Raw genomic sequence first — 16099 nt, 5'->3', positions numbered from 1 at the left:
CTCCCCAGCCTCCCCAGCGCTCACATGCCATCTCATTTCCTCTGCGTTCCCAGTCCGTCCTCTCCTCTACTCCACCTCACCCTCACTTCTGTTTACTCAGAATCCCAGGATGGAAAAGTTGAGGGAATAAAAGGGGTAAATAAGGAGCATGCTGCAGAAACCTGGAAGGCAATGGGAAAACACTACCCGTCTGCACGCTCCACACTCGTGTGTGTGTGTGTGTGTGTGTGTGTGTGTGTGTGTGTGTGTGTGTGTGAATTTCAACTGAGGGCTTCTGAGAAGGCGAAATCTTCATGATACAGAAATAATAAAGAATCAAAAGACCTGAGCTAGCTATGACTTAGCCACCACTGCTTAAAAATGGGAACATTAAGTGTTGAGGTCAAATGTCACACACAACCAGTTTTGGGAGTGGGAGGAGGGAAGGGAAGGAGAACTGTGGTTGGTATGGAAAATGAAATAAAATAATATATACGTAAAAGAAATTGTCCTGACAAGTCCTTAGAGTGCATTGTAGAAATAAAAAAGAGACCCAGGGAAACAGGAGCAGCAAAGCAATGAACTGCATTTCACTTTGTTGGGCACGTTATTAACAAGACCTCTCACTCACTACCTGACCACTCCCAGGATGTCCAGTGTCTTTCTATGTTTTTCAGTTGCTACAAATGTGTATCCTGGTACACACTGAACTTCTACAGTAAAAATAATCTTCCTCAAAATGAGGGTCTATTTGCCTTCCAGCATGCCTTGCCATGCTCAGCCCTGTGAAAGGTTCCATCCTGGCAACAACTTGTTGTACAGGAAAGGAAGTTGTGAGTTCCGACTGTTTGTAAACTGTCTGCTTTCCCGCTGAGCATCTGAGAAAGAACAAGAAAAATAAAAGAAACAAGGGCCTGTAACCCTTAAGATCAGATGGTGAGGCTGGACCAAAAAAAAAAAAAAGTGAACTAAAAAAAGTTTTTTCCTTTTATTCCTTTTTTTTTTAAATAAAAAAATTGTATTTACTTAGAAACATTCAGAATGTCAACAAAACAGCTGCATTTTTTTTTTTTTGCAATTACAGAGTGGTATTCAGTTAACAGAACAACAATTATCTTCGTAATAAGCTGCAAAGAGCAAGAAAAAGAAGGAAGAAGAAGATGAGGAGGAGAATGAAGATGAGGAAGGAGGAAGAAGAGGAAGATGAAGATGATGATGATGATGATGAATAAGTTGGTTCTAGCGCAGTTTTTTTTCTTGTCTATAAAGCATTTAACCCCCCATGTACACAACTCACTCCTTTTTTCCTTTTTTTTTTTTTTTTAAAGGGGAAAAGCAATGTGAATGAAAAAAACAAATGTAAGGAAAGGACATGACTGCTCCTAGGTATGGTGGAGGAGAAAGTTTATTGTAGATAAAAGGGAGAGCATAGCCAGAGGCAGGGACATCTGGGAGAGTCCAGAGTGGATATGACCCTGAGCCATGTGGGGGTGGTGGGGGCCAGAGATGGGAGAGCCAGACCAAGAGGCAAGGAGGGTAAAGGGTAGACCAAAAAGACCAGGTAAGCAAAATGGTTGGATTATATAGGGAAGGGCAGCCCATCCCCCCGGCTGGAGAAGTCTAGGGTAGGGGTGGGGCATGCTAGGTACCCTGTAACAGGCAGGGACTGAGGGGTGCAGGGAGGACCTGGTGGCCAGTGCCTGGCACCTCAGCCATTTGTCCCAGGTTTGAAACCTAACACAATGTTAAACAACAAAACACAGGCTGTGGATCGTCACACCGAATATTACACTAACCAGAGCAGTACTGAATGTACTTTTCAATCTGATACTTCTTTTTTTAAAAAACAGTTTTTTTTAAGTTCTTTAAAATTAAACTAAAAACATATCAAATTAAATTTTTAAAAAAGTTAAAATTTGGTTCCATACTCTTAACAGCTGATTTGTTAAAACCCAAGCCAACAACAACTCACCCACAGATTATCTTCACGTCACTAGCAGAAATAAATAACAGTGAACTGTCAATCACAATACAAGATCCAAGTCTTTTCCACATGTAATTACTATAAGTGCAGTGATCTGAATAGGAGCAGTCCTTCATCGGCTTGTTTGAATACTTCATCCCCAGTTTGTGGTGCTGTTTGGGAAAGTTATGGAACCTTAGGAGATGTAGCCTGGCTGGAGGCAGTAGTACATCACGGGAGGGTGAGCTTTGAGGGCTCACAACCTCACCCCACCTTAGCCCTTCCCCGCTTCCTGTGTGCGGATGAAAATATGAACATCCAGCTTCCTGCGCCTGCCACCATGCCACACCTTCCCCACGATGATGGCCGCTATCCCACTGGAAATGGAAGTTAAAGCTAAGCCTTTCTTCTTTAAGTGGCTTTTTGTCAGGATATTTTCTAACAGCCACACAAAGGTAACTAATACAGTGCTATACCTATAGTCCCTTGTACAAAATAATTAGAATATGGTACTGTTCACTGAAACTTTACTGGTAACAGTAAAAGAGTGGAAACAATCAAAATTCCATCAGTAAATCATAACTCATGTGCTAAAGGGCATGTGATAATACTCTGGAAGAGGAAGCAGCCTTAAAGGAATAAGGTAGAGTCTTAGAAAGAGCAGTAAGAACTACTGATAAATGCCGGGCGTTGGTGGCGCACGCCTTTAATCCCAGCACTCGGGAGGCAGAGCCAGGCGGATCTCTGTGAGTTCGAGGCCAGCCTGGTCTACCAAGTGAGTTCCAGGAAAGGCGCAAAGCTACACAGAGAAACCCTGTCTCGGAAAATCCAAAAAAAAAAAAAAAAAAAAAAAAAAAAAAAAAAAAAAAAAAAAAAAAAAAAAAAAGAACTACTGATAAATGAAGGAAACAGATATAGTGCACTGAAAACAGTATTCTTTGGGTAGTAAACAGAAACATAAAAAAACCATACCTATCCTTGTATGAGTACAGAATCCCTCTGACTTAGCACAAGAGAAATACTTAGAATCAGCATCATTATCTTTTTCCATTGTGTGGTTCTCAAGTATGAGCTCTGTAGATGATGTCATTTCCCAGCGTCAAAATGCTAGACCCCTTTGAGGGAAGGAGAATCAGGGATCTGGGAGGTAGGTATATTTTAGGAGATGGTACAAATTTTAGAAAATGGAGTCACTGGGAGGGGTTACGTCTTTGAAGCTTATACCTGGTTCCTTCCTCCCTATTATGAGGTGAGTAGCCCCTGCCACATGCTCCCACCCCCAGGATGTTCTGCTCCTCCAAGGGCTCAGGACCAGTGGGGCCGAGAACGATGAAGTGAAGTCTCTGAAACTATGGGCTAAAATAAATTCTTCCTTTTCTTAAAATTGGCTTCTGGACCAGGCCTAGTGGCAAATACCCGTAACCCTAGCACTTGGGATGTGGAGGCAGGAGATCAAGAGTTTAGGGTCATCCTCAGCTACAGTTTAAGTCCAGCCCAGGATACATGAAACTGTGTCTTAAAACATTACACATTAAAAAAAATGTTTTCTTATGTGCTCTGGTCAGAATGAGAGTAAAGTAAATACACATATGTATAGGATCAAATTTCAAATACAGGAGAGTAAGGTTTATGTCTGAGTAACTTTATTGTGAGTCTATCTTCCTAGATCTGTCCTAGGGTCAAGTTTTGTCCCCCACACAAAAACAGGAACTCCTTGGGTGAAGCAATGGGTTAGTGATTTAGAGCACTTCCTGCTCCTGCAGAGGACTCATGTTCAGTCCCCAGCACACACCCAGGGTGGCTCACCACCACCTCTAACTCTCGTTCCAGCAGATCTAGTGTGCTCTTCTGGACTCCAAGGGCACCAGCATGCACAGAGTGGTGTGCACACACACCTGGGGAAAAAGACCTCCATAACAGAAACAGTCATCCTTTACACCAAAGTTCTAAAAGCTGAAGTCACCATTAGAAAATATGTATCAACAAAAGTATTTCAATGTTCCAGGTCCAGGATGCTGTTCTTTCTTATGGATTACTAGAGGGAGAACAAAACTGTCCAATACATTTTTCAAGAAGTGAATGTTAAAGTAAGACAAAGCAATTGAATACAACAAGTCAGGGAAGGGAAGTCTAATGCTAGGTTTTCTTCCAGAAGAAGGCTGACCTGGTTTAGCTCACTTGCCATCTATAAATTTAAAAGAAAATAGGCTAAGAGTAATTAAAAAGTAAAAGCACCAAACAGTCCTACAGAGATGGCCCAGAGGCCACAGGTTCAATTCTCAGAACCCACATGGCAGCTCACAACCATCTGTAACTCCATTTCAGGGAATCTGATGTGCTCTTCTTGACATCCTTGGGCACCAGGCATGCAAATGCTGCATAGACATACATGCAGGCCAACTACCCATATCCATAAATTAAAAAAAAAATCAACCCAAATAAGATAGGGCATAAAAATATAATCATGACACTTTATAACCACCAAAATTTCGAATGATCAATGACATCTTTTTATTCTGGAAAGTGCAGCACTTGGGAAAGCAGAATGCTACTGTCAGCCTGCTTATGCTACTTTTTGATTAAGTTTTCCTATGTGCCATTTAGTTAGTTCTTATAGCTCTAAATATGACACTATTCACCTTCTATAAACGAGAAAACTGAGATCAATATAGGGGGAAAGTGGGTAACTCTTTCCTTTCCCTTAGTTCTTGAATGACTGTGGGATGCTCTTTTGACCCATTCCTCAGTGAAACTGGTAAAAATTATTTTAAAAAAGAAAGGGAGAAAGAAAGAAAGAAAGAAAGAAAGAAAGAAAGAAAGAAAGAAAGAAAGAAAGAAAGAAAGAAGAAAGAAAGGAAAGAAGCATTAAGGTCTCTCTAGAAACAGTCCCAAGAATGTGTAGCAAACAAAGAAAGATCTATTTTAGCCGGGCGGGGGTGGCGCACACCTTTAATCCCAGCACTCGGGAGGCAGAGGCAGGCGGATCTCTGTGAGTTCGAGGCCAGCCTGGTCTCCAAAGTGAGTTCCAGGAAAGGCGCAAAGCTACACAGAGAAACCTTGTCTTGAAAAACAAAAACAAAAACAAAAAAAAAGAAAGAAAGATCTATTTAAAACAATCTACCATAAATTAGTATGAACAGAGGAGCCTATAGTGTTTGCATTGGAAATCACTCCTGTTCACCCCTCCTCACACCTTAGAATGGCAGAAACTAGTCTAGCTAGACCAGAGGTTCCCAACCTTCCTAATGCTGAGACCCTTTAATACAGTTCCTCATGGTGTGGTGACCCCCAACCATAAAATTATTTCATTGCTACTTTTTAATTGTAATTTTGCTACCATTATAAATCATAATCTAAATCTCTGATATGCGATTCCATGATCCACAGGTTGAGAACCACTGACCTAGACTGATACATCCAAAACCATATGCCTCTTTGCCCCGTAGGTCCCTCCCAGGTGGAATGTGGACTCCAGGCCAGGTGAGGCAACCCAGGACACCTGGAGCCGCTGTTCCCCTCAGAACTCAGTTGCTAAATGAGGAAGTTACTCAGAGTCATCTTTGTCTCTGCCTCTAGCACTAGAACCCTGGCTCCAAGATCTTGTCTCTGCAGAGAAGCAGGCCATAAAGCACCAGTCCAGATCTGTCCCCAAAGGCAGTGATGTGCAATAGTCTATGGCAAAGTTCACGCAGAAGAGTGCTCTCCAAAAGGGCGGCGATTGCAGTAATAGGCAACAGGAGACTGGCAGATTCACTGAGCATAAGACTAAACTGCAAATCTGTTACTGTGCTGGAAAGACACTGGGGAAGCTGGCTGGGAACAGGCCTTCTGAGGTCAGAACAAATTTACATGCTGACCGTGAGAATGATCCCCATATAGGAGCCTGAATTTGATTGAATCATTTTGTGATGCAATTTATGGCCCATGACTTGGCTGAAAATAATAAAGCACTGAGCCTGTGGTCAGGAGAAGAGGCCACCAAAAAAAATCCTGCCCAAGTCAGCAAGGGCCAAGTCTGTGTAATGTGGGCATATTCAAGGCTGTGCCCCTGAGGGTACAGTAGGTCTTCACACTGCTGGGGCAGGAGGAAGGGAGCGGGGTAGACAATCTCACATCTCTAGAATATGTAAAAGAACTCCTACAAGCCAACTGACTACAAAATGACAAATACAATTTCAAAAGGTCAAAGGGTTTATATACACAAATATTCAATACGTGCGGGAAAAGCCTCTCACCACCCTTAGTAATGGGGACGATGCAAATTAAAGCCACTATGAGCTAGCTGTGTGTCTCTCACACAGCAGGAGAACTATAACTAAAGAGACTTGAAAACAGCACGTGTCGGTAAGGACGTAGTGAAACCCGAGCCCTCTTACCAGCGCTGGGTGGCGACAGAACTGTACAGCCACCTTGGAAAACACTGTGACGGGCTTGGAAATGTTGAACAGAAAGTGACCAAATCCAAAAGATATGAAATGTTCATCCACACAAAAAATTTGCACTCATCTTCTCTTTAGTATTATTCATACTACACACAATGTAGAAAATGCCAGAAGTGTTCATCAAATGATAGACGGATAAACATAATGTAGGGACACCCACACACTCGAGTATGTACTGGATATAAAAACTGAAGTACTGATACATGCTACAACATGTATCATCATTAAGGATGAACCTCAAATACTACAACAAATAAAGAGACACTACATTTTATGAGTCCATGGACATGAAATATTGTGGGAGAAGCAAATCTATACAAAGTAGATTAGTGGGAGCTACAAGCGGGAATGGTAAAAGGCTCATGAATTCTGGATTTGTTTTTAGGGTGATAAAAATGCCCTCATACTAAAACACAGTAATTGACTGAAAAACTCAGCTAAGACACTAAAAACAATGAAAACATTTTTAAGTGAGTAAATTTAATGGTATGTGAAACATGTCTAAAGAATGCTCCAACTGTGCTTTAGAGACAGGGTCTCACGTACCTCAGTCTGTCCTCAAACTTGCTATACAGTGAGGATGACTTTAAACTGATCCTTCTGCCTCCATATGGACTGAGCCCAGGATTTCATGTTTGCTAAACAAGAACTCTCCAACTGAGCTATCTTCCTAGTCACAATGAAACCTTTTAAAAGGTACACACACACACACACACACACACACACACACACACACACACACACACACTCTGCTCCATTTCCTCATTCCTAAAGCTATCCATCTTTATCCTCTGATATTCATCAATAGGCACCTTCTCACGTGTTTACTTGGAGTCTAATAAAAGCCCCCACTCAATTCAAAAAATTCTCTAAGTCTTCTCACACTGTTCCTTTTCCCTGGAACACCTTCCTGAGGCATAGTCAAGTCACATATTCATTTGAGAACTTCCTTTAAGATTTATTTTTCTTTTATGTGTGTGTGAAGTGTACGTATACTATCTGAATGCAGAAAACCACAAGGCCAGAAAAGGGAGCTGGAGTTACAGGCAGCTGTGAGCTACCATGAAGATACTGGAACTAAACCTGGGTCTTCTGCGAGATGACTAAGGACTCTTAACTGCTAGACCATCTTTTTAGACCCTGAAGCTTTTTCTATCTTCTCAATCATCACTGATCCAATTTTGCCAGAGATTCCCTATTACCTATAATCAGTAACACTGTGACCTCAACTGTATATATAAAACAGTTGCACCTCATTTTCCGACCAACTTTGAGTATGTCATAGCCTCTAATTCATGCCTTAATCTCTGTTATCTTTTCAGAGACAAACCATAGATGCTTCTAGCCTTACAGTGGGATTGCATCCTGATAAATCCCTCATCAATTGAAAATATTAAATATTGAAAAATGCATTTAGCCAGGCAGTGGTGGCTCAGGTCTTTAATCCCAGCACTTGGGAGGCAGAGCCAGACGGATCTCTGTGAGTTCGAGGCTAACTTGGTCTACAGAGCAAGACCCAGGACAGGCACCAAAACTACACAGAGAAACCCTGTCTCAAAAAACAAAAAATAAACAAACAAAATGCATTTAATATATCTAACCCACTGAACATTATGACTTAGCAACACACCACACTGAAGTGTTGGTGTATCAAGGAGCATGGGGCTGACTGTGGCTTGCTTGCTACCACCCAACAGCATGAGAAAACATTCCTGCCACACATTATTAGCCCAGAAAAAGGTTAAATCTCAGAATATGGTTTCCAGGCTGAGGGTTCGGTGGTAGAGTGTTTCCGTTTAGTATGTTCAGGCTTTAGGTTTAATTCCTAGCAAGGCAAAAACCAAAGTTATATTTCTGTTGAATGCTTATCACTTTTTGCAGCTGAAAAATCCCAGACTGATCCATCCTAAACTGGGGACCATCCCCGGATGCTCTAGAATTGTGAAGATCAAATACAATTTTGAATTCAGCTGGGACACTGTGACCAAACAGGAAAAAGATACAAACAAATAGTGTAAAATAAATATCAAGGATGAATAAAAAGCATGCTCCTTCATCACTTCCTGCCAACTAACCAGTTTACAGGCCAGCACCCCAACTGTATCATCATATCCTTTGCAGTATTTAACACAGCATCTTGAACACAGATGGTATCAAATGTGTGCTGAATAACAAATGAGTGCCTTGAATACAACTTCTTACATATGTATGTAATAGTCCCTAAATCTTAACAAATATCCAAAGTCTTAAAACTTTCATATAGAAAATAGAGATGACAGAAAGAAAACTAAACTAAAACAACAGAGCATGTACTCATTTCTCAATAAGTACTGGAAGTGCATATTCTTACTTTGATTTTTCAAGGTGACTCAATGCTGCCCTCAAACCCGTGTGTACTATCTATTATTTTTAAATGCTTAGAGATATTTCAATACTGTCAAGGGCAGCAGGGGCAGGGGCAGGGCACTTATTTTTTTAAAAAAGCAAGAATTTAAATACCAAAGTCTACTCCCTTTAAAAAGTAGATGCCAAGATTTGCACCATAAGCTTGAACAAGCAGCTAGGAGGAGATTAACAACGAATCCTGGAAGGACAGGGTGATGTAAGGTGAGTCTGGGGAGTTCTTCCAAACAATAGAGGGTTTGCAGGTTACATCTTAGTAGCTGAACTTCTGCAAGTAATGGAGACAGCAAGTCATATCTAGCACATGACTACGGACTGATGAAATCTGGCCTACTGGACGGAGGGTATATAACATCAGTGAACTCAAGAGCATGCCTTTAGAGTACTCTATAGTCAAGTCTAATTCCACTATGTAAAATTCCTGTGTCTGGTCCTGAAATAACATATATGAGCACAGAACACTTCTCATTTGTTTAGCTTTAGGAATGTATTTTTCTCTTCTTAGTCATACTCATCTGGTAACTTACCTTCCTGAGTTATTTACAGGTCAGAAGACACATGATGTCATCTACCAGATCTGCTTAAGGATTTTCATGGTAGCAAGTCAGTTATCTCCAAATGTAACATTAAAGTTCAAGAAAGACAGTTTTTAATTTGTCTGAGTTCCTTTAAAAATTCCCTTTTTATCTGTAACAATTCTTTTAATCCTCACCCTTGTAAACTATTAAGTGGGTTTAGATTGAGGGACTATGATGTGTATTTAAGGTGGATAATTTTTCTTCAGTTCACATTCAGAATACTAAGAAGGAAAGGAAAAGAACAACCAGAAGACTATTTTTAAGAATACCATTATTTTTTTGAGGGGGTTGGGGATTTAGCTCAGTGGTAGAGTGCTTGCCTAGCAAGCGCAAGGCCCTAGGCTTGATCCTTAGCTCCAGAAAAAAAAAAAAAAAGAATACCATTAATTTTTTTTTATTTACTGCTTTCGCTGAATTGATACATACAGATGCTAACACTTCCATTTCCACTTCAAATGTTCAACAAGTTTTTGGGTTTTTTTTCTTTCTGTTTTTATTTTTATTTTTTAAAGTACTGGCATTATAGGAACACTATACCTCCCTTGGCTCTCAAGTCATTTTTATTTTGCTTTTTCCAAAAAGCTAATTATAGCTGCGTGGTGGTGCCACATGCCCTTAACCCCAGCACTCAGGAGGCAGAGGCAGGTGGTGAGTCTGAGGGAGTTCCAGGACAGCCAGAACTACACAGAGAAACCCTGTCTTGAAAAACAAACAACAACAACAACAACAAAACCCAAAAATCGAATTATCATCAAGATTTCTTCAACTTGAAGATGGACACTTGAATGAAGGACACTTGATTCCTATTCTTAGTAATGACGTCAACAGGTTGAAGAAACTTCTTATAGTGACTACTTTGTTTCCTAACATTAAGAGAAAGCTCTGCTAGCAGAGTCACAAAGTACCGAAGGGGAGAAAGGAAATCTTGTCAGTTTATAGAATCAAACAAATGTATAAAAAAGCATCTGTTAGGAATAAAAAAGTCAGTCAATAAACAACAGAAACACAAATGTATGATTCAACAAAATACAGTTCTCTGTGTGCATTAATCTATGACTAAATAATGATTTGAAACAGATAAGCTGGTAACGGAATGGCTTTCAACTGCTTGCAAGTGAGAAAAGTTGGTGGAGTATTTTACTTCGTTTTACTTTGTGGCAGGGTCTTGCTATGCCTTAAAATGCACACTGTTCCTGCTTTAGTCATCTGAGTGCTGGAATTACATGAATGTAATTGTAAGCATGGCCTGTTCTGACAGATTATTATTATTACCTGCAATATGGGCAGGCTTACAGTGTTTGGTACATACTAGGACTCAGAAGATAACTAATAAGGAAATAATTAAACGGGGCTGGAGAGAGAGAGCTCAGTGGTAAGAGTGCTCACCGCTCTTGCAAAGAAAGTAGATTTAGTTAACAGCACCTACAGAAGCTTACATGGATCTGTAAGTCCAGCTCTAGGGTATGTGGAGCTCTTGTTTGGCTTCCACAGGTATCAGGCATGCAGGAGGTACACATACATACATGAAGGCAACATTCAAACACATAAGATAAAAATAAGTCTTTCAAAAATAAATAAGGGTCTTCACATTTTAAATAGAACAGTAAGACACGAGAAAAAAAAAAAGCAAAAGAGGATATAACTAGGAAGAGGTCAAGGTCTCCTTACTCACAGATGGTAAAATTCTATACATTAGAACTGTGTGAGTTACTTTTCAGTTGCTGTGGTCAAACGACACAACAACACGAAATGATTCATGGGAGAAAGAGTTTATGTTGGCTTTTTTGATTCCGGAGGTCTGAGAATCCATTATGACGTGAAAAGCATGGCAGCATGGCAGCAGGAGCAGGAAGCTGAGAGACCACATCTTTTACCACAAGCACAGAGAAAAGGAGCAGGAAGCTGGGCAAGGGTATACTCTCAAAGCCCGCCCCCAGTGACATACTTCCTCCAGCAAGGCCACACCTCCCATACTCTACAGATAGCGCCACCAACGGGGGATGGGGGGGTGGGTAAGGGGATGAGGGGGTGGCAGGAACCAAGTGTTCAAATGCCTGAGCCTATGGGGTACATTTCTCATTTTAATCACCACAAAGATCCTAACGACTAATAGAAGACTCAGATATGATAAACACTTTCAGCAAAGTGCCAGGCTACAAAACTAACATACAAAACCCCAAAGCCTTCCTGTATATCAATGACAAATAATGAAAACTAAATCAGGGTTTGTGAATACAATCCTATTCACAATTGCCTTTAAAAAAAAATAAAAACAAACAAAAGCCCTTGGACTAAACCTAAGGAAATTAAAGACGACAATGAAAACTTACATACTGAAAAAAAAAATTAAAGACACCAGAAGGTAGAAAGACTTCCCACATTCATTGATTACAAAAAGTAATATTGTGAAAATGGCTATTCTACCAAAATCAATCTATAGGGTCAATGAAATCCTCATAAAAATCCCAATGCCATTCTTTACTGAAATAGATAAAACACCCTTGAGACTCCTACGGAAGCACAAAAGACGCCAGATAGCCAACCAACCCTGAGCAGAGAGGATGCTGGGGAACAGAGAAAATGGCTCAGTTACTAATGTGTCTATGTGCAAGTATGAGGACTGAGTTTGGATATCTAGAGCCTACACAAAGCTAGGGACAGTGTGCACATCTGTAACCTCAGCTCTGGAAGCGAGTGATAGGCAGGTGGATTCCTGAAACTCACTGGCCAGCTGGCAGCCTAGTCAAATCGATGAGCTCCAGGCTTAGTGAGAGACCTTGTCTGAAAAAATTAGATGGAAAGAGATGGAGCAAGACACTTGACGATGACCTCTGGCCTCCACATGGGCACACGGGAACCTAAATGCTCATGTGAATACACCCACACAAATATGTACACACAATACACCTCCACACACACATGAATGCTGTTAAAACCATCACTTTATTTGATTTCAAGTTATGGTTTAGAGTCATAGTTATTAACTAATAAAAATCAGCATAGAACTGGCAAAACAAAACAAAACAAAACAAAACAGGTATACAGGTCAATGGAATAAAATAGAGGGCTCAGATATAAACCTGCATAACTACTACCATTTGCTTTTTAACAAAGATGACAAACAGAATTATACACTGGAGAAAATGCAGCCTCTTTGATATATGGCACTAGGAACACTGGATATCCACATGCAGGAGAATGAACCTAAATCTCCACCAAACACCCTGTACAAAAATCTACTTCAAATGGATAGGAGACCTTAATATAAGACTGACAGTCTAAAACCATTAAAAACACTTCAAGATACAGGCATGGGTGAGGACTTTCTAGTAGCTCAGGAAATGATGCCAACAACTGACAAGTGAGAGCCATGAAATTAGAAAGCTTCTGAACAGCAAAAGAAGCAACTATGTGAAGATACTGCCTTGGGATGGGAGGAAGATCTTGCTATCTGCATCCAACAGAACATTAAAACCTAGAATACACAAAGAACTTTTAAAAAAAGTAAAAAGAATCAACCCAATGTCTTAGTCAATGTTCTATTGCTGTGAAGAGACACCATGACCGTGGCAAACCTTATAAAAGGAAACATTGAATTGGGGCTTGCTTTTAGTTTCAGAGGTTCAGTCCATTATCTTCATGGTGGTGAGCATGAAGGCATGCAGGCAGACGTGGTGCTGGAGAAGTAGTTGAGAGTTCTACATCTGGTCCACAGGTAGCAGAAGAGAGACAATGGGCCTGGCTTGGACCCTGGAAATCTCAAAGCCCACTTCCTCTAACAAGGCCACACCTCTTAATCCTTCTCAAGTAGTGTCATTCCCTCCGAACCAAGTATTCAAATCTATGAGCCTCTGGAGGCCATTTTCATTCAAACCACCACACTAATAGATAAATGGTCTAATGAGATGAACAGACAGTTCTGAAAAGGTGAAGCAAAAATGACCAATAAGCATGTGGAAAAAAAAGTTCATCCTCACTATCATAGCAATACAAATTAAAACTACATTGAGATTCCATCTCCTAGTCAGAATGGCAGTCACTAAGAAAAGAAGCAACAATAAATGCTGCCCAGGATTTGTTGGGGACAAAAGAGAACCTTCACACACTGCTGTTGACAATGTGAACTAGTGTGGCCACTATGGAAATCTCTACAAAGGTTCCTCAAAAACACCAAAACCAAATCTACTACATGACCCAGATATATCATTCCTAGATATTGACCTGAAAGACTTCAAGTCAACACTGAAGAAATATTTGCACACTAGTGTTTATTGCAACACCATTCTCAATAGCTAAGCAATAAAACTAAGTTTTCATCATCAAACATATAGTATATATGCACAACAGAAGCTTTTTAGACAAATTTTATATAACCCAGGCTAGTTTTGAACTTGTTATATGGCTGAAGATCACTTTTTACTACTTCCATGTCCTGAGTGCTGGAATTACAAATATTCACCACCACACCCTGTTTATGAGATGCTGGGAACTGAACCTAAGGCCTGGCAAGCATTCTACCAAAGGAGCTAATTTCCCAGACACAATGGAATTTTTTAAACCATAAAGAACAAAGATGCCATTTGCAGAAAAATGGATGCAAGTAGAGCTATTACGTTAAGTCTACCTAAAAAGAAAAGTATCACATTTTCTCTCATTATTGGTTTCTAGATTTGATATAAATACATAAAATCACGTATGTACATATGACACGAAAGCAGAAGCAAAACTGAGTAGGGGAACAAAGGGGACAACTGGGAGGACAGAGAAAGGAGAAGGCAGGGGAGTGTGCTGGGGAAATACGATCAAAAGTAAAACAAAGATCAACAGAGAAAAAAAGCAGTGCAGGAAGTGTCATCATTTCTTAGGAAAAAAACCTACTCCTTTACAAATTTGGAAAGTCAGTTTTTTACATGCACACTTTTCTATTTTGTTTAACTCTTAATTTTTTGATTAGCACACAAAGGGGTTTGACTGTGATATATATATATATACACCCCAAGGAAAAGTAAATAGAATGCTAAATTAAAAATTCATACATTCTAGTTATAGTTGAATAACAGCACTGGAAATATAAGCGATCAGAGCAATGTAAATGTCTTTCAAGGATTACTATTGACAACTTCAGGTGCTAGCCAAGCTCTTGAGTCCACAAAACCATTATTAAGTTTAAAGCAAATCCTTAAAGAAAAATATTAAGCAGCATAAGGGGGAGATACAACTTACCTCCACTTGGAAAAGCTCTCCCGCCCCCTCACAGTCATTAGATGTGATTACTGGGGTATGAATGTGCACAAAGCCATTGTCCTAGAAGAGAAAGGAAAACTCTTCACTACGTTTGTATGTGAAGCAATTCCAAGAAGATATGCTGCGTTTTACTATTAAAATGGCACCAACATAATACCATTCCACACATCCCTTGATTACTCTCCAAATATGTTCAAAGATCAGTTAAGTGGTTTTTTGTTTGTGGGTGTTTGGGAGGAGTTTGCTATGTACTATAGGCCAGCCTTGAATTCTCCATTCTCCTGTTTCAGCCTCTTGTGCTGAAATTACAGACATACATTATTACATCTGGCCAGCTGAATGTTTTATTATGCATACAAGCATATAAAAATTTTTAAATGCGAAACAGACTTAATGCATCTTGTTTAACTACTTCATTTCAAAAATAAGCAAACCCTGTCCTGGACAGACTTCATGAATTTCCAGGATAGATAACTGGTTAGCTAAGCTAGGGATGGAGCACAAGCCCTTACTCCATCTCTCTAATGCTATCTCTTCTGCCCACGTTTGAATGTACTGGCGATGGTCTAAGGAACACACAAGAATACACTTTCACCTAGGGCTAACGTGGAATGATATTGCCCACACTGCTAATGAAATGCAAAGTGAACAATATGAAGTTCAGTTGTCTTGAAATGAAACCTCAGCAGTAATGAACCATCAAAAAGGAGAAAATAAAGGCTGATAAGTAGGACTAAAGAAATAAATAGGAAGAGGGAGAAATGACTTCAAATAAGTCTCTGTCATTCAATTGATGGCACAGGCAGTGAGTGTACTTCCTTCGCCTGAATAACAATCTGAGCAGCAGCAAACCCATCCATCACTGAGGCGCCCAACTGCAGTCCTTCCGATCAAAAGTCTGCGACCGTTTCCATTAGTGAACCACAAAAGCTGTTGCTAGCAGGATTGAAATAACCCATCAGCTTCAAGGTTATGTTTCTTTCATTTTAACTATCCATGTAGGCAAAAGGTTACATTCAGAATAGATGTGGCAGGATGGGAGCGCAGGTAGCTAAAAGAATTTACAGCACACAGGCAGAATGAGATATACACTTAATGCAGAATTTCAGCCTTGAAATCAATACAGTAAATTCGTACATCTGCATCCCTGCCAGGTTCTGCCTATCACTAGTAGAATATGAAAACATCTTGAAGCATAATCAGAGGGAGACTTTCCAAGTATGACCCTCTCTGAATTCAAGAGTTCTGACCTCAAAAGAAATTATTTAATCAACAACTTACCTAGATATAGACTGGTTAAACATTCAAGCTCTAAATTAAGCCTCCCAGAAATTATTCATTCAAGCTATAAATTAAGACTCCCAGAAATTATTCAAATATGCACTTAACCTGAAAGCAGCACATATTATAAAGGACCAATGGAATTCAATCAATAAAATTATTGCATAAAACTTTTATTTCTTATGAGCCAAGAATTATGGACATGAATC

General features: G+C 40.0%; 1 protein-coding gene across 2 annotated transcripts in view; it reads right to left on the bottom strand.

The window, feature by feature from the left end:
- The window catches only part of Nars2 (asparaginyl-tRNA synthetase 2, mitochondrial), a 91062-nt gene that overhangs the window by 59849 nt on the left and 15114 nt on the right, over positions 1–16099 (bottom strand). For both annotated transcript variants that reach the window (XM_006979897.4, XM_076547412.1), the window contains exon 5: positions 14589–14669. In XM_006979897.4, coding sequence (XP_006979959.2) covers positions 14589–14669 — 81 coding nt within the window. The remainder of the gene's footprint in view (positions 1–14588; positions 14670–16099) is intronic.

This window comes from Peromyscus maniculatus, chromosome 1, assembly GCF_049852395.1.
Source record: "Peromyscus maniculatus bairdii isolate BWxNUB_F1_BW_parent chromosome 1, HU_Pman_BW_mat_3.1, whole genome shotgun sequence".
Lineage (NCBI taxonomy): Eukaryota > Metazoa > Chordata > Mammalia > Rodentia > Cricetidae > Peromyscus > Peromyscus maniculatus.
Note: the sequence above shows the minus strand (reverse complement) of the source record. Positions and strands in the feature narration are given on the sequence as shown.